Source organism: Xenopus tropicalis, chromosome 2 (assembly GCF_000004195.4).
Source record: "Xenopus tropicalis strain Nigerian chromosome 2, UCB_Xtro_10.0, whole genome shotgun sequence".
NCBI classification, from domain to species: domain Eukaryota; kingdom Metazoa; phylum Chordata; class Amphibia; order Anura; family Pipidae; genus Xenopus; species Xenopus tropicalis.
In genome coordinates this window covers 73,236,462-73,258,122 of record NC_030678.2, presented here as the reverse complement: position 1 = coordinate 73,258,122, position 21,661 = coordinate 73,236,462, and the positions used below count along the sequence as shown (strand labels likewise).

The window sequence follows — 21,661 nt, the reverse complement described above, 5'->3', positions numbered from 1 at the left end:
AATAGGTAAAGTCTGATTGGCTGTTGGTGGCTCCACCCACTCTTTAAAACCTAAAAATGCAGTCCCCTAGTGACCCTGAGGTTAATACTGTGAGAATGGCAGCAGGCTGAATTTACCCTTTGAAAATCAATAGTTAAAATATGATTGGCTGTTCGTGACTCCACCCTCTTTTTCTAAATCTGAACCGCAGTTACCTGGTGACTAGATTTGCAAAGTTTGGGGACTTTAGTATTAATGTTTAAAGAATGGCAGCAGTTTAAATTTAAACGTATGAAGTCTAGAGGTGAAATCTGATTTGCTTTTGGTGGCCCTGCCCACTTTTTCTAACCTTGAGTACAAAGTCACCCAGTAACTGACTGTGCAAAGTTTGGGAACCCTGGCATCAAACCAATAAAATTCAATAGGTGGAATCTGATTGTCTGTAGGTTGCTCCGCCCACTTTTCAAAACTAACACTGCAGTCCCCTAGTGACCATTGAAAATAGGTAAAATTTAATTGGCTGTTGGTGGCTCCACACACTTTTCTAACCTTAAACCGCAGTTACCTGGTGCCTAACCCTGCAAAGTTTGGGGACCCCGGTGTTATTACTGTGAGAATGGCAGCAGGTTGGATTTCCGCCAAGTCAATAGGTAAAATCTGATTGGCTGTTCACAGCTCCGCCCACTTTTGGGCATTTAACAATCATCATATTTTCATTCAGGCTGACCCCATGACTATGTGATTCAAGTTTGGGGAGTAAAGCCTCAAAGCTGTAAGATTGGCAGCAGTTTCAATTTCCCCATTAAAGTCAATGGATGAAATTTGATTGCCTGTTGTTGGCTCCTCCCACTTTGGGTCATCTAACAAATGTTGCTGTTTCATTCAGGGTGATCCCATTATTATGTTATTCAAGTTTGGGGAGAGTAGCTTCAAAGCTGTAAGTGTGGCAGCAGTTTGAAAATCTTCCCTGTCAAAGTCAATGGGAAAATTGGGGTATACGGAGCAGCGCCATGGGGGGCGGGATCACTTAGAAAAGCACAAGCAACCTGCTCCGCTATCGGGCGAAGAAGTGTGGAGAGTTTGGTTGTTGTACCCCTAAAACTGTAGGAGGAGTAGCGTTTAGAAAATGGGGGGCGCTAAGAATAATAATAAGAAAAAACGGAAGAATAAGCTGAAGTCTAAGAACAGTGTGTTGGGTTTTTCAACCCAACACAATAATTTGGTTGAAGGAAGAACTTACAGATATATAGATGAGGCCTCTGTCTTTGTCGCTATTAATTAAATGCAGGGACACTTACTAGCAAGAGACTGCTAAGTAGATCAATCCCATCTGAATCAAGCCTAAAATAAAACAGGAGACAATAATAAAAAGGACACATCAGCAAAAAGTAAAACTTGTGCCTGAGAAGAATACCTTGGTTAGTAAAGAGAGTAGGGTCATTTTTGTGCTAACATAAGAAATACAAGATTTGTACTATAGCTTGCAAATCACTGTAAAGTGAGATGCGCTGTTACAAAAATGCACAATTAATGTGTTCAGATTTCACCCCCTTGGCTGTAAATAACCAACCACACCAAGGTAAAATGAAACCAGCTTATGCTAAATGACAAGTGCAGAATCTAGGATTGCCACCTTTTACAGACAAAGGGCATGATGATGTCAGCACCATGCCTCACTGACGTCATCAAACAAACTGCTGATGTTTTCTGGGTACATGATGATGTCAGGGGCGGAGTTATTCCATCTGGCGGATGCAATTTGGAGGGCTTCTGCCTGGTCTTTAGAATGCTGAAAACCGGGCAGAATGTTTTGACCTGGACAGCCCCTTGAAAAACCGGGCTGTCCAGGTCAAAACTGGACAGATGGAGCCTGTAGCAACCAACTAGAAATTCAGTATGCACATCCAGGGCTGATTTAAAGGGCACCTATTATAGGAAAATTGTTTCCCCCAGTGGAGGTCCTGGCTAATAGAACCTACATGACGGTTGGGGAAACAATATATTTTTGCCCAAAAAATGCATGTAACAAGGACTCCCACCTGCAGTGGGAGGGTCTTCCTTGGAACTTCCAGTGTGGGTGGCCATGTATGTGATGTATATGTATATATATATATTAAAAATAAGTATGATAATTAATGTCAGTGCATTGCATTACTTTATATTACCAATATTACGCTTGAAATAAAAAATGAATTAATCTTATATAGTTTAGAAAGATGCAGGTATAGCACCATGTGACTCATATAGACAAACCCAACAATCTCAAATCATAATAATTCTGAAGACACCATTAAAAGATGTATTCATAAATCTCTCACTTCACAGCACTAGGATGAGACATTATTCTGACACACCAAGCACCGAATTACCGTATATACTCGAGTATAAGCCAATCCGAATATAAGCCGAGGTACCTAATTTTACCTAAGAAAACTGGGAGGGAAATGCAGCCGCATATATTTTGAAACTACAACCATCACCCAAGAATGCAACCAATTTTATGTGATGCATGGATCCTGTTTACTAGATACAACACAAGCATCCATTGCAAAGAAACAAGGACACGTATATCTGTTTTAGTACAAGGATAAGGGCCTGGTTTGCAGCACAGCCGACCAAAGCTCATATCAAATGTAAAAAAACAGACAGGAAAAGCCAAGATGAAGGACAAGAGTGAAGGATGGTATCAGATTTCTGTCAATCTATAGAAGAACTTGGCTGGGCCTGGAACAGAATGGAGAAAGCTGCCACCAAAGAGGACAACTTATTTTAAATAAATTACTGATTGGGTATCCGTCTCTGCACAGGTTACCCACGGACTACCAACAGCACCAAAAGAGCAAGCAATAATTAGATTAAGGAAGAATGCCAATACTTACTTGCATTCGCCTGGTACTGTGCATCCACCATGAAGCAATATGGATTTGAAGATGGAACAAGCTTGTTGTGTGCCCCCCGTGGACGGGCGTGCGTGCGTTTCCCCTGCGGCTCCCTCCAGCTCCCCCCCCAGCTCCTTCCTCCAGTTCCCCTGCGGCTCCCTCCAGCTCCCCTACCTGCGGCTCCCTCCCCCCCAGCAACTTCCTCCGGTTCCCCTGCAGCTCCCTCCAGCTCCCCCCTGCGGCTCCCTCCAGCTTTCCCCCCCTGTGGCTCCCCTCCCCCAGCGACTTCCTCCGGTTTCCCTGCAGCTCCCTCCAGCTTCCCCCCCCCGCGACTTCCCCAGGTTCCCCTGCGGCTCCCTCCAGCTCCCCCCCCGCAACTTCCTAAGGTTCCCCTGCGGCTCCCTCCGGCTCCCCCCCAGCGACTTACTCTGGATCCTTATACTCGAGTAAAAGCTGAGGGTTAGTTTTTCAGCACATTTTTGGTGGTGAAAAACTCGGCTTATACTCGAGTATATACGGTAATATATAATTGTGAACTACAACAAAATTTTATGGTATCACAACAAACAATGTTGCTCACTTCTTAAGCATGTTTATAACTTGGCTCATACATGCCTCATATTAAATAAAGAAAAATATAATGCTTATTTTACCTTTGATATTTCTATAAAGTATGTGGAGCACTTATGATACAGCTTATACATACAGAGAATTTATTTGGCAGCAGCCATATTGTCAGGCATGAATATGCAGAAGAATTAGGAAAATGTCAGTGAGGGGGTGAGTCTGGGCAGTTGTTAAGATAACTTTTCCTTATCAGGCATGAATATGTACTTTTTTCATTTGGGGGCTGCTATACACCACATACTTTGGTATTTTTATTTACAGTATAGCCCTGGCCTTCATATTTAGGATGTTTAATCTTTGTACATTAAGATATGTGGGTCTTATGATGGGGTAAAATGTAAGTTTTGAAAAGCTATTCCTAAATTTCATGAAAACCACAACTTTAGTGTAGCTTTGCTGTTGGGGAATGTATACTTTCTGAAAATGTTTTTTGCAACTTTTTCCACACATGTAACAGCTATTATAGATTTACAGTAGTTAAGATATGGACATGAAGTTAGTAGTTATTTCGGGGTATGTACATGCCATTAATTTATTTCTATTTTTGATTCAGGAGGATCTGTACTGTCTAAAAAATATATCGTTTTCTGTGGTGATCTTATTATTGTGTGGCTTTACCCCAGATAAAATGCAGTACATATGGTGATTTTAAGTAGCTGAAATGACAGCTCTGACAGTTCATATGCACTATTTATATTTTATATTTTTATATTTAAAATGTTGCAGAAAAAAAAAACATGGTGAAAAAATGCCAAATAAACACCCATAAAGTCCAATGTATGTTATGTAAAAGAAGTTCCTTACCACAAAAAATGGTCATTGACTTTAATGCCTTTCAAGAATTTTTGTGTTTTAGGGACTGATTTGCTCATCAACAATTGTGGGGCTCCTATATACCACGTACATTGCTAATCATATGCACACAGGCATGAAACTGTACAGAAATCAAATTATGCATATTTGGTATTGTTGCATACAGGAGAATATGGACTTTATAAATCAGTCGTATTTTTATGCATAAAATAATATATGCTTATATTATATGCTTCTTCTTCTTCTCCATATTATGAAAAATATATATTTCTCAGTTTGTGGTTATTTAGAAGCCTGCATCTTTTTATGGAAATGGAACTATACAAAATCCCAGCAGATATGAAAAAAAACAATATATAGTTTTTTAAGGTAAATTAGAAGCCCTGCATCTCACTTATCGCCTCTTAACAGGCACATCTTCAATGCTTCCCTTAAGCAAAAATGTTAACTCTGACTTTTGGAAGTCATTAAGCCAATGTCATCAAGTCACCTGCAGCAACAGGTCCATTACCAGCTGTCAGTAATGTGCACTCAAAACCTAACTTACCTGCTCCATTGAAATGCAGAGAATCTTCACCCAAATTCCTCTGATTTCCATGTTGTCAGTTGTACAAAGCAGTGGTACAGACAGCATGGCCAGGGTATGTGGCTGGGGTTGGGCTGGCAGGGCTAAGATGCACCCAGATCCCTTAAGGTCTGGGCTGGCATCTCTGTTTGAATTCTTTAGAGGAATATTTGTACCACCTATTGTATATTACCAAGTTGTAGGTTGAACATGTAGGGTCTCAAAAGATGACTATAGGATATATAATCTTAGCACAAACTCCTTTACCTTGGAGTATGATTTTTCAAAGGCTGCGTTCGATACTGAGGGAAGCCATAGCCTTTAAACTCTTTATTAGAGCATATTCCTGGCCATGTTTCCTCTGTAGGGGTTCCTGCACAAATTGGAAAAAGAGAAGAAAGCGATGATGCACTTCAACACATATGGGAATAAAAAATATCCTTGGGCTACAACCTGTATGAAATCATTCATGGTTGCTATATTCTATAGATACACATGAACTGCATGTTCACCTTTGAATTAATGTTTAGTATGATATAGAGAGCAATATTCTGAGACTATTTGCAATTGGTCTTCATTTTATATTATTTGTAACTTTTTAATTATTTAAGTTTTTATTCAGCAGCTCTCCCGTTTGGAGTTTCACCATCTATTTGGTTGCTAGGATCCAAAATACCTTAGCAACCAGGGTGTGGTTTGAACGAATAGGAGAGGACTGGGAGTAAAAAATAAGATTAAACTGTAGCTTCACAAAGCAATAGTTTTTTGGGTGCAGCGGTCAGTGACCCCCACTTGAAAGCTGCAAAGAGCTAGAAGAAGAAGGCAAATAATTAAAAAAATAAATAATGAAGGCCAATTGAATTGCTTAGAATTGACCATTCTATAAAATACTAAAAGTTAACTTAAAGGTGAACCACCCCTTTAACTACATCACAGTTGTAGGGAAATATCAGCACACAAAAATAACATTGTTATTAAGCATTTGCTGTTCTTGTTTACCAACACGTATTTGTTCTCAAAATCTCCTCCCACGCTTTTATATGATATATAAGGATTAATGTAACCTATATTGTAAATATGCACATGTTCTACATTACCTCAAAATTTTAAGACTATATAAAAGCAAACTGATCATATTTACAGTTATTATTACATGGAGGTGCAATTTTTTTGTAATGCGTTTTCTTGTAATACCAGATTTAACAAAAGTCGGACAGGTATGCAGCAGAGTACCTGCCCGACATCTTCTTACCAACTGAAGACTCTTCGGGTCTCACCACCAACACGGACCCTGCTTGCACATGCGCATTTGAAGCTGATTTCCTGCTGCCAACAACTGCGCATTCGCAAGCAGGTTCGTATCAGTGGAAAGACCCATCAGGGTACGCTGCTGCGCTACTCTGCATTTTTAGCTAGGGGTTAGCGATAGGGACAGCATTTAAACTTAGGAACTATGCAATAAGGGAAAGGTGAGGGGGGTCAAGTCAGTGATAGTTAAGGGGACTTTTAGCGCCCAGGGGTATAGTTTTCCTTTAAGTGGATGACTGGTTAACTTATGAAGCAAGAATATACATGGCAGTCTTACCTAGTAATCTGAATATTAAATGCAGTTCCTCTTTCACTGTGGATCCTGGAAACATAGGCCGTCCTGTTGCCATTTCATACAGAATGCATCCAACTCCCCTAAAAAAAAATAATACATTTGCATAGTAATATTAAGCTGGCCTAACTTCTTTTTATAAATATATATATATATATAAAATTAGAAAGAATATGCCGCACACTCAGGTCTTAGATGCAAAAAACAAAAAAATTTTTATTTGGATCAAGGACTGACGTTTCGGCCACACAAGCAGCCTTTCTCAAAAGTTTTGAGAAAGGCTGCTTGTGTGGCCGAAACGTCAGTCCTTGATCCAAATAAAAATGTTTTTGTTTTTTGCATCTAAGACCTGAGTGTGCGGCATATTCTTTCTAATTTTGTATGCTCACTTTATACTGCACCCAGGCAAATTATTACTTCATTATACGTGAGTGCCTGTTTTCACCTGTTCCTATATATATATATATACTCGAACAAAAACTGGTACCGCTTCACACAGGAACAAAAACAACAACATTTATTCTATGAGTAACAACACTGACGTTTCGGCTGCTCCTGCAGCCTTTCTCAAAGTTACATCTACAACAACTTAAATACTAACTGTGGCGGGAAACACCGGTGTGTGACGTGCGTGCATGACGTGTAATAAAAGTTTGTGTGAGGACTGCACCCAGGCAATTAAAGACTGTTTATCGTGAGTGCCGACCGATCCATTTGTATATATATATATATATATATATATATATATATACATATACAAGAACAAACAGAGCACACCCTATAAAGGCTCAAACGCCCAGGGTGCTGGCAAAAATAATAATAGTATACAGACAGTGAGCCGCACACACCAGGACTTTGCAAAAAAATGAAAAGTTTATTTAAAAAAAATGACTGTGCTCTTCCCTGAGGAAGAGCACAGTCAGTGCTCGAAACGTTGGACCTTGACAAAAAAAAATATATATATACAGACAGTGAGTCAGTGCTCGAAACGTTGGACCTTTTTTTCAAATAAACTTTTCATTTTTTTGCAAAGTCCTGGTGTGTGCGGCTCACTGTCTGTATATATATATATATATATATATATATATTTTTTTTTTTTTTTTGTCATGCGTTTCTAAAGTCCAGTTTGTTAGTACAACATTGGTGAAAAATACATTGAAGTTCTCAAACAAAGACACAAGCTGTTTAACAATTGTATGTGACCATGTGTGGGGATTTTATTTTTTCCTCCTGCAGGCAACAAAACCGAAATGATGCTAAGGGCTTTCAACCAGCAACTCCGGACATTGACTGGAGTAATGGGGTGGCTAAGTCAGAAAAAGCTAGTAGGTTTGTAAATATGCTAAATGACAACTTTTTATTTCAGGTGGTTCAAGAACCTACTCGGAATGAGTCTATTTTGGACCTGGTAATATCTAATAATACTGAACTTATCTCTAACATTTGTGTGGGTGAGCATTTGGGGAACAGTGATCACAACATGGTCTCCTTTGAGATAATGCTACAGAGACAGCTCTATAAGGGAGTAACTAAAACGCTCAATTTTAGACGTGCAGACTTTGCCAGTTTAAGGGCATCTCTGCAATGTGTCAACTGGGAAAGGCTTTTCATGGGGTTAGACACAGAAGGAAAATGGAACATCTTTAAAACATTGCTTTGCAGGTATACACAACAGTATATTCCCCTTGTAAGCAAGGAGAGGCATCGCAAAGCAAAACCCTTATGGCTGAATAAAAGAGTTAAGGTCGAGGTTGGTAATAAAAAACGTGCTTTTAAAGCATTCAAGTTAGCTGGGACAGCGGAAACTTTCATCAGGTACAAGGAAGCAAATAAAGCATGCAAAAAAGCTATCAGGCAAGCTAAAATAGAGATGGAAAGGGATATTGCAGCTAGGAGTAAAAAGAATCCAAAATTATTTTTTAATTATGTGAATAGTAAAAAAATGAAGCAAGAAGGGGTGGGAACTTTATTATCACGGGGAGGTACGTTGGTTGATGAGAACGGGGAAAAAGCTGAAATTTTGAACTCTTATTTTTCATCTGTCTATACATCTGAGGAGCCAGATAATGAAGGCTTCCCTTTTAATATACCCAGTGCTAGTAATTTAGCTACTGGCGCATGGGTCACTCAGGAGGAAATTCAAAAGAGACTTGAACATGTAAAGGTAAACAAAGGTCCAGGACCGGATGGGATTCATCCCAGGGTATTAAATGAGCTGAGCGCTGTGATTGCCAAGCCTCTTCACATAATTTTTCAGGATTCGTTGAGGTTTGGCATGGTGCCGAGAGACTGGCGGATTGCTAATGTGGTGCCGTTATTTAAAAAGGGATCTCGTTCTCAGCCTGAAAACTATAGGCCTGTTAGTCTGACATCAGTAGTAGGAAAGCTTCTGGAAGGGGTAATAAGGGATAGGATAGTTGAATACATTGCAGTTCACAATACTATTAGTTTGTGCCAGCATGGTTTTATGCGTAACAGATCTTGCCAGACTAATTTAGTTGCCTTTTATGAGGAGGTGAGCAGGAACCTTGATGCTGGAATGGCAGTTGATGTCATCTACTTAGATTTTGCTAAAGCGTTTGATACAGTACCGCACAGAAGGTTAATGATCAAATTGAGGAATATTGGCCTAGAACATAATATTTGTAATTGGATAGAAAACTGGCTGAAGGATAGAGTACAAAGAGTGGTGGTAAATGGAACATTTTCTAATTGGGCCAGTGTGGTTAGTGGAGTACCGCAGGGGTCAGTCCTTGGTCCTTTGCTTTTTAACTTGTTTATTAATGACCTGGAGGTGGGCATAGAGAGTACTGTTTCTATTTTTGCTGATGACACTAAATTGTCCAAAACTATAAGTTCCATGCAGGATGCTGCCGCTTTGCAGAGCGATTTGACAAAATTGGAAAACTGGGCAGCAAACTGGAAAATGAGGTTCAATGTTGACAAGTGCAAAGTTATGCACTTTGGTAGGAATAATATAAACGCAAACTATCTACTGAATGGTAGTGTGTTGGGGGCATCCTTAATGGAGAAGGATCTAGGGGTTTTTGTAGATCACAAGTTGTCTAATTCCAGGCAGTGTCATTCTGTGGCTACTACAGCAAATAAAGTGCTGTCTTGTATAAAAAAGGGCATTGACTCAAGGGATGAGAACATATTTTTGCCGCTTTATAGGTCCCTGGTAAGGCCTCACCTTGAGTATGCAGTGCAGTTTTGGGCTCCAGTCCTTAAGAAGGATATTAATGAGCTGGAGAGAGTGCAGAGACGTGCAACTAAACTGGTAAAGGGGATGGAAGATTTAAGCTATGAGGTTAGACTGTCGAGGTTGGGGTTGTTTTCTCTGGAAAAGAGGCGCTTGCGAGGGGACATGATTACTCTGTACAAGTACATTAGAGGGGATTATAGGCAGTTGGGGGATGTTCTTTTTTCCCATAAAAACAATCAGCGCACCAGAGGTCACCCCTATAGATTAGAGGAACAGAGCTTCCATTTGAAGCAGCGTAGGTGGTTTTTCACGGTGAGGGCAGTGAGGCTGTGGAATGCCCTTCCTAGTGATGTGGTAATGGCAGACTCTGTTAATGCCTTTAAGAGGGGCCTGGATGAGTTTTTGAACAAGCAGAATATCCAAGGCTATTGTGATACTAATATCTACAGTTAGTATTACTGGTTGTATATATATAGTTTATGTATGTGAGTGTATAGATTGGTTAGTATAGGTTGTGTGCTGGGTTTACTCGGATGGGTTGAACTTGATGGACAATGGTCTTTTTTCAACCCTATGTAACTATGTAACTATGTAACTCCTATTGTTGCAGGTGGAAATGCATTTTGGAAAGGTTTAGGGCCCGATTCACTAAAGTGCGATAAAAATTATTGCATGCTTTTTTGCGTTAAATAAGTCGCGATAATTGGCGCGCGATTCACCATAGTATTATCGCATGCGTTAAGTCGCCATATCGCATGCGTTATTTGTCGCGCGACTGCATGCAGTAGTTTTAACGCATGCGTTAATTTCCGCGCTGAAAAGAATACGATCGCATGATTCACTATAACTTAGGCGCGCTAAATATCGCATTCGGCTACTACAGGCAGGCGAAAAATTTTAGAAAACTACAGTAAATGAGTTTTTGGCAATAAAATATGGACTTACAGTGTTATTTATTCAAGTATGTGTCTTTTTACTCAATTTCACTAAAGTCTTGGCATGTATGGAATTTCGCTACTAATATACAGTACTATAGCGGTAAAAATTTAGTCGCCAAAATATACAGTACAATAGTGGTAAATATTTAGTCGCAACATCTCGTGACATGTGCGACTTGGGGCCATTTTGTGTCATTGAGCCTGCAGCCACACTACAGAGAGGACCATGCCTGGGGTTTCTTATCTGCTACCAGGGGAGAGGCACTATATTATCAGCATGTTCCTGCGCTCAGGATATGACGACCCACCGCTGGGGGACTTAGGGGTCCACGAGAGGAAGAGGGCAATCCTGGGCGAGCTAAGAGAAGGTTTGCTCGCCGGGTTTGCCCTTGATGTGGACCTCCGCCAGCTCCAGCGTCTGTGGTCTGACCTGAAGCGTAGGAGTCCAGATCTGGTTGCTGAAATAGCGGAAGGTAATTATTGTACTTTATTATGCTTTTACAGTATACGTTCAGTAAAAGATTTAGCAAGTAATTTGAACTAAAGGTACAAATGTAAGAAATGTCAGGGATGGTGAAAGTAACATAGTAACATAGTAAGTTGGGTTGAAAAAAGACATACGTCCATCATGTTCAACCATAATGCCAGCGAGGAACTGAAACGTTGGTCACAATAAACCTCTGAATATTATTTCACATCTTTGTGACTCCTTGTGAAAATCCTGTGTGTGCTGTCACCCCATGCATGTCTAGATTTTGTTTTGCCACAGGCACCCAGGTATTATTGTTCCTTATGGTGTGCAGCTTCCCAGCACTTCGTATTGTATATATGTATATATACACATCTATTTTCAAATACATATGCATAAATAAGTTTAAAGCAGGGGGGAAGCAGCAGGGAGCGGCCCATAGTATGAGTCATTTGGGGAAGGGCTACGAATGTTTTAGGGGGCCCTGGCTAACAATGTCTGTGTGTCCTTTGTATTGATGTGAGGGTTCACAGGGGGAGGGGCCATTGGGGGCGTGGGAGGAGGGGGCCCCAAAAAATGTTGTTGTGAGGGGCCCCGTTACTTATGATGGTGTATGAATGTATATATATATATATATATATATATATATATATATAATATATTACACAAAATAACATCTTGCAATACTATCTCACAGAACTTCAGATGGCGCTTCCTCCCCAGGCCCAACCCCAGGCCCTCCAGGCTCCTGTGGCCCAGCAGGCTCCTCCGGCCCCCGAGGCCCGATAACTGGCCCCCGAGGCCCAAGAACTGGCCCCCGAGGCCCGACAATTGGCCCCCGAGGCCCAACAACTGGCCCCCGATGCCCCACAATTGGCCCCTGAGGCCCGACAATTGGCCCCCGAGGCCCCAGGACTATCGGCCCAAGAGGCTGAAGAGGCCCCCGAGGCCGAATATGCCCTCGAGGCCCCAGACACCCCCCCCCCTTGATTCCTCCCCCAGTTTCCTCCCAGTTTCCCCCCAGGCCCTTGCATTCTCCCCCCAGGCCCCGAACTCCCCCCAGGCCAATCGCTGGGTGCCAGGTTCTCCTGCGCACGAGGGACCATCCGTGCAGGAGGACCTGGCCTACATGAAGGCCGAGCTGGCCCAGCTCCGGGGGGAGGTGGATCAACTAAAGAGGGACATGAGAGAACTCAAGGGCAGCAAGCCGTAAGTTTTTTTTTCACCCCCTTTTTTATTTTATTATATTAAGTAAAAATTTTATACTTTTGAACTGAGTAATGTCTCATTATGTTTCCTTCCTTGATATGGTATTCTATACTTTCATGTAGTTTCTCCTACGCTCTTACATTTATCAGTAACAGCATCAATATGCTATATGGGTTAAATGTTTGCAAATATTCTGCCAACAATTTTGTCTGTAGCCCATTTTGCTGAATAGTAAAACTTGCGTTAATTAGTACGTAGCGTATGTTCTGGCGAGTGTGATAACTGCCAATCCAATGTTTTGTTGCCAGAATAATCGGAATATTATATTTGTCCCCATTTAATAAAGTGCCCATAACATATTTGCCATTTATTCTGTGTCTAAAATCTCCCACTTAATTTAAGCCACTTTAGCAAACGGACCCCTAAGTATTTGGCTAAATATTCTTAAATGCCTCCCCCCCCCCATTTTATTATCTCTAGCACTTCTTTTTTTTTCTTACTTATATTTTTATTGTTTTTTGGGGGTTTTTTTGCAAATAAACTTTTATACAGCAACTCTCTAGCACTCTGTGCTCTCCCAGGGCAAAACGTCGCCAGTTTTATGCTGCCGATTGTCGCGTGCGTAATGTCGCGACAATTAGCGCATGAGATAAATAGCATGCATGCGGAAAATACCGCGCACGCTATTTATCGCGACAAAATTATCACATGAAATACCGCACGTAAATTAGCGCGAGTATGCTTATAGTGAATCGTGCGAAAAGTCGCAAAAATTAAGACGCGATAAAATTTTTAACGCACGCTAAAAATAGCGCACATTAAATCGCACTTTAGTGAATCGGGCCCTTAGTCACCTGAGATAGAGCTCAGCCTTAGGATGTATTTGTTGAATAGTATCAGGGTGTTTTGAGTGATATGTTTGTCCTGCAAAGGTTAAGGGAGAATGGGGTCACTATTGTCCAAGTGCTTGCATGATATTTTGCTAAAGGAAGCTTTTTTCCTATTTAAGTATAGGAACTAATTTTCTGGTTTAGGTAAAGAACATCTATAATGATATATAAGCTCAGGCTACAAATATCATAAAGTAAACTGCAGGCTACTATCTATTAGGACCCATGGACCCATGGAGCAAGTTAGTCGTCTGCGGTAGCAGTGACTGCTCCAAAATACCTTTTCACTGGCAACAATAGGAATCGCCGGTGGAAAGGCTGATGCAATATTTTGGCTTTCCTTTACGCAAAGTTGCCTGCAGGAGGAAACAATGAATTTCAGCTGATTCTCAAGGATTTGCTAACATCTGCAGAAACACTTGCCACTGGTGGACAATAGGGTCGCTTGGCAGATGGCCCTGCCAACAAGTGGAATTGGGTTCCAATTAAACAACAATGACTCACTCACTCTGGCAAGCACCAGTCCCTTTATAACCTGCAAATCATGCTTTTAAACTTTATGGGGACTCTGACTGAAGTTTCACCACTCTCTCAAGTTAGTTTTATTAATCTGACCACAAACCCAATTGGCTGAAGCACCATGGCCCATTGTTATGAAAGAGACACAAAGGAATGTCATACTCCCCATTCTGATACAGAGAGCCCATATGGCACAAACAAACAGAAAGAAATTACACGTTGAGGTCACATTATAAAAAGTTAAGTTAGAATATTACTGTAAAAAAATCTGTTTCTCCCACAGACTGAAGTTGTTAAATGTTTGTTAGATCTGCTCAAATTGTTTTTATGAACAAAAAAATTCATATGCTTAAACTTTGACTAGATCTCTTTAAATGTGCAGATTAGCATCTGTATGAATGTAAATCTTCCTATCACTCAAGGGTTCTCAAGAATTCTTAAGTTGCTTTACCATTAAACTATGGGAACCTTGCACAACGTTTTAATTTAAGCAACAAATCATAAAAAGTAGAACAGAAAAGTGTTAGAAACATTCCACAACATTTCTCACAAGGAGGTTGAAAAGAATTAATAAATCTGCCCTTTTATCTGCGCTATAGTGTATTTATTTCTATTTACTGCACTGTGTTCCTGATTTTACTTTTTTTGTATTGTAAAAATGTTCAGCAATGCATATAGTTTAAATCCTATATACAGCAGAACCCCGGTTTTACCAAAGAGCCTCTCATTTGGTAAGGTCGCCAAATGAGTTCCCTGCTATGCACACCTTAAGGTGGCAATACATTAATGAGAATACAGGCCATCAGGGTGACGACTGCATCAATGAGCTGAAAGATTCTTAAATCTGCCCTATTTTCATCCAGATATCCAAATATTGCTCCAGCAGGCCTGTTGGAGGACCCACAGTTTATTAGGATATCTGTTAAATAAATGCAATGAATTAATTGATGTATTCAGTCTACATTTGGATATTGTCTGTGACTAGTAAAAACTTAAGGTAGACAAAAAAGGGAATAGACTATCAATGTACCCTGTCAATGTACTAAAGCCCCCATAACTTGTGTATGTGTATTTCAAATATATTATTTATATATTATATATATTATTATTTACTGTATGGCATGGAGCTATCGCTGCTTTGCATAACAAACAAAATACTTTAATTGTGATCAGTTTGTTTTGTTACTTATTATAAACTTCAGCAAATATTTGAAGTACAGTGAAGTTACCTAAAGGAACACAGACCACAATATAAGTATTTTGACTTCACCTGGTGACAGTTCAAGTGTGCCCACTTATTGGTCCATACAGTGTGACACCTGTAGCCACTATCACTCACCACATATCAATGGGTGTACTGTACTCAGTGGAACCTAGCAGAACATCAGGGGGTCGGTACCAGAGTGTCACCACTTCGTTGGAGTAGGTCTTTGTGGGTACTGACTTGGCTCTTGCAAGGCCTGCACATTGGACAAAAAAGAAGGGAATGTTATTTCTTACTATGTGCCTACATCTTAATTCACATGGGCATTTCTTAACCTGACTCAATAAGTTTTAAAGAAAAATACATATCCTTTTCTGTCATCAGTGCTTTCATTTATACTTACGCAGGAAAGCTTATGCAGAATTCCCTTAGTGGTTTTTTTGCATTCAGACATGCAAGTTACAGAGCGGCAGAGAATTCAGGCTGCAACAATACTCTGACATTAAAGTGGACCTGTCACTCAGATATAAAAATCTGTATAATAAAAGTACTTTTCAAATTAAAAGTGAAAGCCAAATTCATTATTATATTAACACATCCAAACCCATTATAAAGGCATTTAAAAATCCCAGCTGCCTTAGGCATAGAGGTGGGGCAGGCAATAACTTTAGCTTTCTATTCAGGACTACGTAGATGTCACTGCACATCTCACTTTTCCCCTGCCTCCTCATCATCTAATTATGTAGCCACTGCATGGGCATCTGGAAACAAGATTTTGGCATGATACAAAGCTTGCTTTCACAACAGTGTCCACAAAATGGTGCCTGCCTGCTTGCTTTGATTGAGTAATTCCAAGACGGAAGGAAACGAGATTTATATTATTTATATATAGTAAGTAAAGTTTATTTTGCTCAACTAACAATATAGAAAATTTGGAGTTATTTCTTAGGGTGACAGGTCCCCTTTAAGGAGAGGCCTGGTCTGTGCCCCTTTATGCTATAGTCTGACCACAGCAGACCAGGGGAAAAGGTGTATGCTAAATTATACTCAAATTGGAATTGGACGTTTGTTTCTGCATAGTGTACTTTTTTTAGAGTAAAGGGTAATAATAAATGCATCTACAGTACTAAGAAGTAGCGTAGGTGGTTTAAGATATACATATAATAGTTTCCATTGTAGACCAGGCTACACCAAATCGTGTTCATATCCTGTGAAATATATGGATCGAATGAAAATCCTATGTCAGTGTTTTCCAACTTCTGTGGTATGAGGGACGGAATTTTTCTGGCCTACATGTTGGAGGGCCACTAATGCAAACCAGTTTTGACCACTCCCCTTTTTTTAAAACTGCACTCATTTTAAACCACAACCCAATAGCTTTTAAGACCATCCCCACATTAATGGTGGTAGCGCAGCAAAAACCCAAATGGTTGGTGCTTACTGCAGGGATATCACCCTTCATTCATATGAAAAGAAGTTTATTATGTCATATTAAGACATACCCTTAAATACATATGCCTCCCCTGTGGATAGCACAGCAACCCCAGCACATAATTACACACTTTAGGGACCCCCTAACTATTTCCATATGATAAACTCCCAGAACAAACCCCGCCAGGTTCACCTCCTACAGGCAGCATAGGGCAGGCAGATTATGGCACACACAGGCAGGGTAAGGCAGACAGATTATGGCACACACAGGCAGTATAGAGCATGCAGAGTATAGCATACACAGGCAGCATAGGGCATGCAGAGTATGGCACACACAAGTAGCATAGGGCAGACAGATTATGGCACACACAGGCAGTATAGAGCATGCAGAGTATGGCACACACAGGAAGCACAGGGCAGACAGAGTATGACACACACAGGCAGCATAGGGCAGGCAGAGTATGACAAACACAGGCAGAATAGGGCAGGCAGAGTATGGCACACACAGGCAGGGTAGGGCAGACAATACATACAGTGATACAATGCTAGCACTCCTCCTACAGTCTGTCTGAGGTGTGAACAGGTGAACAATGTGGGACTTACAGTCTGAGCCTGAGGTATGAACAATGCAAGGAATAAAAAATGTGAACACTGCAGGGGCTTAAAGGTATGAAAAATACAGGTGTGAATAATATACTAATAATATACTAAAGTGGACATGTTTAAGTAAATTTGTAGACAATATCTTAATCTAGTGGTATATTGGGTAAAAATGTCCTCATTGTATGTGTACACATCAAAATGATGGCTTTGGATATCTTTTATTTAACAGATTAAGAACAAATTAATGTATTTAATTTAATAAATTAATTTTATTTGATTAAAGTAGATTGCTATTGGTTACTAGACCAATGCAAACTTTGCCCCTGTTATAACATTAACCCCTTATATGTCTGGGGCAAGGCTGCAGCCTTTATTGTGTCGCCATTACGTTAAAAACACACACCAAAGTCTGCCAGCTTTAACTCTCCCTTCTCATTGATCAGCAAATTCTGTGGTTTAAGATCCCTGTGCAGGATTTTCCTTCGGTGACAGTAAGATAGACCACGAAGCAGCTGGAACATGAAGATCTAGGGAAGATAGAAAAACATCTTGTGAATAACCATTTTGAATGGTTAATTAATAGGGTTAAATACATTGTTTCTTTTGCTGCATAAAAATTTCCCCTATTTAACACACATACTACTACTATAGCAAATTCACAGTTGAAAAGAAACTGAACTACTGTATATCCCATAAGCACAGTATGATTGCCATATACTTTTCTCATAGACAAAATTACAAAAAGCTATTTAAGTACCATAAAATATAAAATACTGGTTCTTATGTACTATCTATCCACAATGCTATGTTTTCTACCCTCTGTTCACATCGTTATCTTACTTACCTTTGAAATCAAAAGATAAGAAAGAAAAAATGTCTTCATGATCACACAAGAATGACTGCCCCTGAAAAGTGTGGTAACCCTTAATACACTTGGATCCTGTGACAGAGTGCCCCTTGAAAAGGTCACTGCCAGGTACTTTTATCTTAAGAGAAATGTGGCCTTCTCAGCTTTTCCAAGCTTGTTCTTTTTTATATCACCTCTTAATAAATAATTAAATAAAAAGCAACATTTTCACGCTTTTCATTTAAAGAGGCAGTACATACCAATATTCATATTAAATAGAAGTTATGCAGAAGATGTATTTTACTTATTTTTTAATTTCCTAATTTTTTTTTTTAGAATAAAGCATTTTTGGTGTCTTTTTACCCCTTCTGCCTCCTCATGTTCACATTAAACTTTGTTTAAAATATCTATTTGGCTTAAACCCAAAAAGCCTGATTTAATTATCTGGATCCATTAAACAGCATCCAGTAGGAAGTGGAGAACAAAATGCAGTTATAAAGGGCATAAAGATATGCTTATAGCACAATAATTACTATGACTATTAAGCACCACATATATGGTACATAAGGCACATTATTCCTCTTTTTAGCTGTATTCTTTTAGCTGAATGTAGTGCCAAAATGCCCATATAAATTGTCAGATGCTTGACACTATGGTTTCTTTCAGTCTGTAGACGTCTCACCTTGACATTGTGCATGCACATGAGGTTTCCACAGTTATCTAAGTACTGTTTTAAATCACTGTCCTGCAAAAGAAACAAATGTATGTAGTTAGTCCTTTACACTGCTAAACAGTGAGAATAAAAGACCCATAACATTTTGGGATGTACTATAGCCTTTCTTAGTTAGATTTATGGGCAACATTATGTGACATGTGTACAAGGCTTCTGACAACTTCTGTGTCAACTCCTGTGCCAGCTGCTTGTGGCCTTTGCAATTTTGCTTCATCTGTATCTATACCAGTTAAAATTGTAAGTTCTAGGGGGCAAGAAAGCACTGTCTTTGAATCCTTCTATGTATAGCAATATAATAAGGAGGCCTATACAATATAACAAAAGAGCAGAAATAAGCGAGAAACTTACTCTACAATTGTCTATATAATATTAACCAAACATACAATTAGTCTTTAAAAACAGAGAAGCTACTATTTATCTAAAATGCACCATAGTTTGAAAATATACAGATTTTAAGACCAATGTATAAGAGAACATATAAATGCATACAAGATGGAAAGAATGGGATGGGATTAGCGCCTGCCCAAAAAAATCTTTTTTTTTTTTTTGGAACAGAATGTATTGCAACACAAAAGAAATTGAATACAATGGAATTTATGAAGAAAAGGGATGATGTACAAAAACTTAGTTGGACAACAGCACATAGCAAGAATTTAGCTTTGAGTTTTCATCTTACCAAGTACTCGAATACAAGAGTGAGACAGTATTCTGTGTGGATGATGTCATGCAGTGTTACAATGTTGGAATGTTTGAGATTCTTCAGAAGGGAAACTAGGAATGAGAAGAGGTAGTGTGTTATATATTTATTATGCACAATACCCATGAAAACCCTGAAAATATATCTTTCTAGATGTGCTTAGTGATGTCATCAGTTAGAAATGGTGCTTACTGATGACAGACATGTCACATAGCTAAACTTGGATAATTTAAGAAATAATGTAGTCACAAAATATTACCATATTACAAGCCACCCATAGGTTCATGACCATTACAATTTATTTCCTAAACAATCTCCAGTCAATCAGTAAGGAAGGTAATCAGTGGGAATGATTTTTCCATAGCTCCATGTGGCACAATGACAGCATTGGCTAAGTATTTTTACTCTTTTTATTCGTTTTAGATCTACTTTCTGCTCTGCTACTAGTTTGGATGTACTACTAATCACCTTAGGGTTCACTGTTTATTACCCTAGGTTTTTACTAAAAAAGTTAATTTTTACCCATAATGCAACCTTCCCTGCCCTAGAATTTTAGTATAATTTCACTAGCCTATACCAGGCACAACATTTTGCACTGTAAACTGTATGAAATGAATTGCATAGGTAAGTAAATTGCAAACAAATTGCTCCATTGGCATCTGTATGGTAAGGGGCAGCATGCAGGTGGGTCATAAGAGTTACACTTTAGAGATAGCACAGAGTGCCTACTTTCAAAACACACATAGAAAGCCCAGGACTTACCTTCTGGTCAAGGCAGTCATGAGGTGCAGGGTAGTTACAACTGGCAAATTAGTCCACAATACTTATTAGTACAGATTAGTGCAATTCTGTACCTATGTTTGTACCAATGCCTTCTCTTATCGCATGTCTTATACATCCAATGAAACACTCAGATCTTTGCCTAACCTTCTCTAATTGCTGTGCAGGGTGCTCCTTCCTCATGTTCCAGTCTGATTTCCTTTAGGGCTACCAGGTTCCCTGTAAGTTTGCTGCGACCCTTGAAGACAGTGGCATAGGTTCCCTACAAATACAAAGTTTACTTTAAACTCTAAGCCTGTAGTCTTTGGTGTAGATAATGATGACATAACCACTCATTTGGGAATTGCATTTTGTTTTCTGCTAGAATGGTAAAAAAATAATGAATATTCTTTTTCAAGGAGACTTGTGACTGAAATGTATTATTTAATATATAATATTTAACTAGGACAAATAACATACATACATACATAAAATAATTCTGTCATAGATACAACTAAAGTCGCCAAGGTGATGCAGTGGCATCTTAGCCCTTCTAAATTGCCATCTTAAGCCCTCTATCATGCAAAATAAAACACTTAAAAAAACACTTACTTGTATACTAAACAACAATTCCTAGTTACTGATAATCTCACAAAATAGTTTATGGTGTTTCACTCTGTGCTCTGTGGGTCTGGTTCCCCTAGTGATAGCCAGAAAATTAAACAGGGGGTACAAGAATGAAGACCAGTGTGGGTGATATTTGTTGAAAATGCCTTTGATACCCAAAACTGGGCTCTCTAAATTCAAATGTGTCTTGAATTGGAAAAGTCTTAAACTAGGCAAACATACACACTTTTTATAAAATTAGTCAGATTAGGTTAACCCTCCTTTTAACTACATGGGAAATGTGGCAAATGCTCTCTTACCTCTCCTAGTTTGTCCAGCTTTATGTACGTCTCCAATTTTCCAAACCCAATATCGGACTGCAATAAACAAAGTTTATTACTTTGAAGTATATCTGGACAAGTGTTACCTGAACAAAACTACCAGGTTCATTGTAAATTTTACATTTACTAACATAGGTTGCACAAGTTCAGTAGCAGATAGTATTACTTACAATATACAGTACATATTTATGTACTGTATATTGTAAGTAATAGTATCTGCTACTGAACTTGTGCAACCTATGTTAGTAAATGAGCCCTACACAGCAGTAAAACTGCCTTGAGAGAAAACTTTTATAAAGAGCAGAAAAGATATCAGAAAAGCAGATAGTAAATAGATTGATTGATAGGTTGATAGATCATTTATAAGATCACAACTAGCATGACAAATGCTAAACTTGAAGAAGCTCACTTATCAAGGGCTTGGATGGTTGTGAGATGCAAAGTATTTAATGCCTACTATAAACAAGTGATAAGAAGATATTGGCAGTGATCAAAAACAAGTAAAAGGAATGTTTTCACTAAGCAAAGACGGTTTTTGCAGGGAAGGCAAAAGCACTGATATGGACACTTAAAAATTGGAAAGAAAACCAGCGTCCTTGTTATCTTGAGGGTTATGCACTTAGGAACATTTTTAACACAGATAAAACTGGCTTGTTTTTCAGTGTCCTTCCAGGAAAATGTTCTGCTTCGAAGGCGAAGATTGTTATGGAGGAAAGCTTAATAACGTGACTTTGTTCTGTGACATGT

The 21,661-nt window shown here is 39.3% G+C and overlaps 1 protein-coding gene across 2 annotated transcripts in view; it reads right to left on the bottom strand.

The window, feature by feature from the left end:
* The window catches only part of cdk18 (cyclin-dependent kinase 18), a 98,061-nt gene that overhangs the window by 8,820 nt on the left and 67,580 nt on the right, over positions 1-21,661 (bottom strand). For both annotated transcript variants that reach the window (XM_031895866.1, NM_001006836.1), the window contains 9 exons: positions 20,894-20,950; positions 20,136-20,250; positions 19,188-19,282; positions 18,461-18,523; positions 17,335-17,458; positions 15,033-15,153; positions 6,449-6,546; positions 5,131-5,236; positions 1,278-1,320 (listed from right to left, as the gene is read on the bottom strand). In XM_031895866.1, coding sequence (XP_031751726.1) covers positions 1,278-1,320; positions 5,131-5,236; positions 6,449-6,546; positions 15,033-15,153; positions 17,335-17,458; positions 18,461-18,523; positions 19,188-19,282; positions 20,136-20,250; positions 20,894-20,950 — 822 coding nt within the window. The remainder of the gene's footprint in view (positions 1-1,277; positions 1,321-5,130; positions 5,237-6,448; positions 6,547-15,032; positions 15,154-17,334; positions 17,459-18,460; positions 18,524-19,187; positions 19,283-20,135; positions 20,251-20,893; positions 20,951-21,661) is intronic.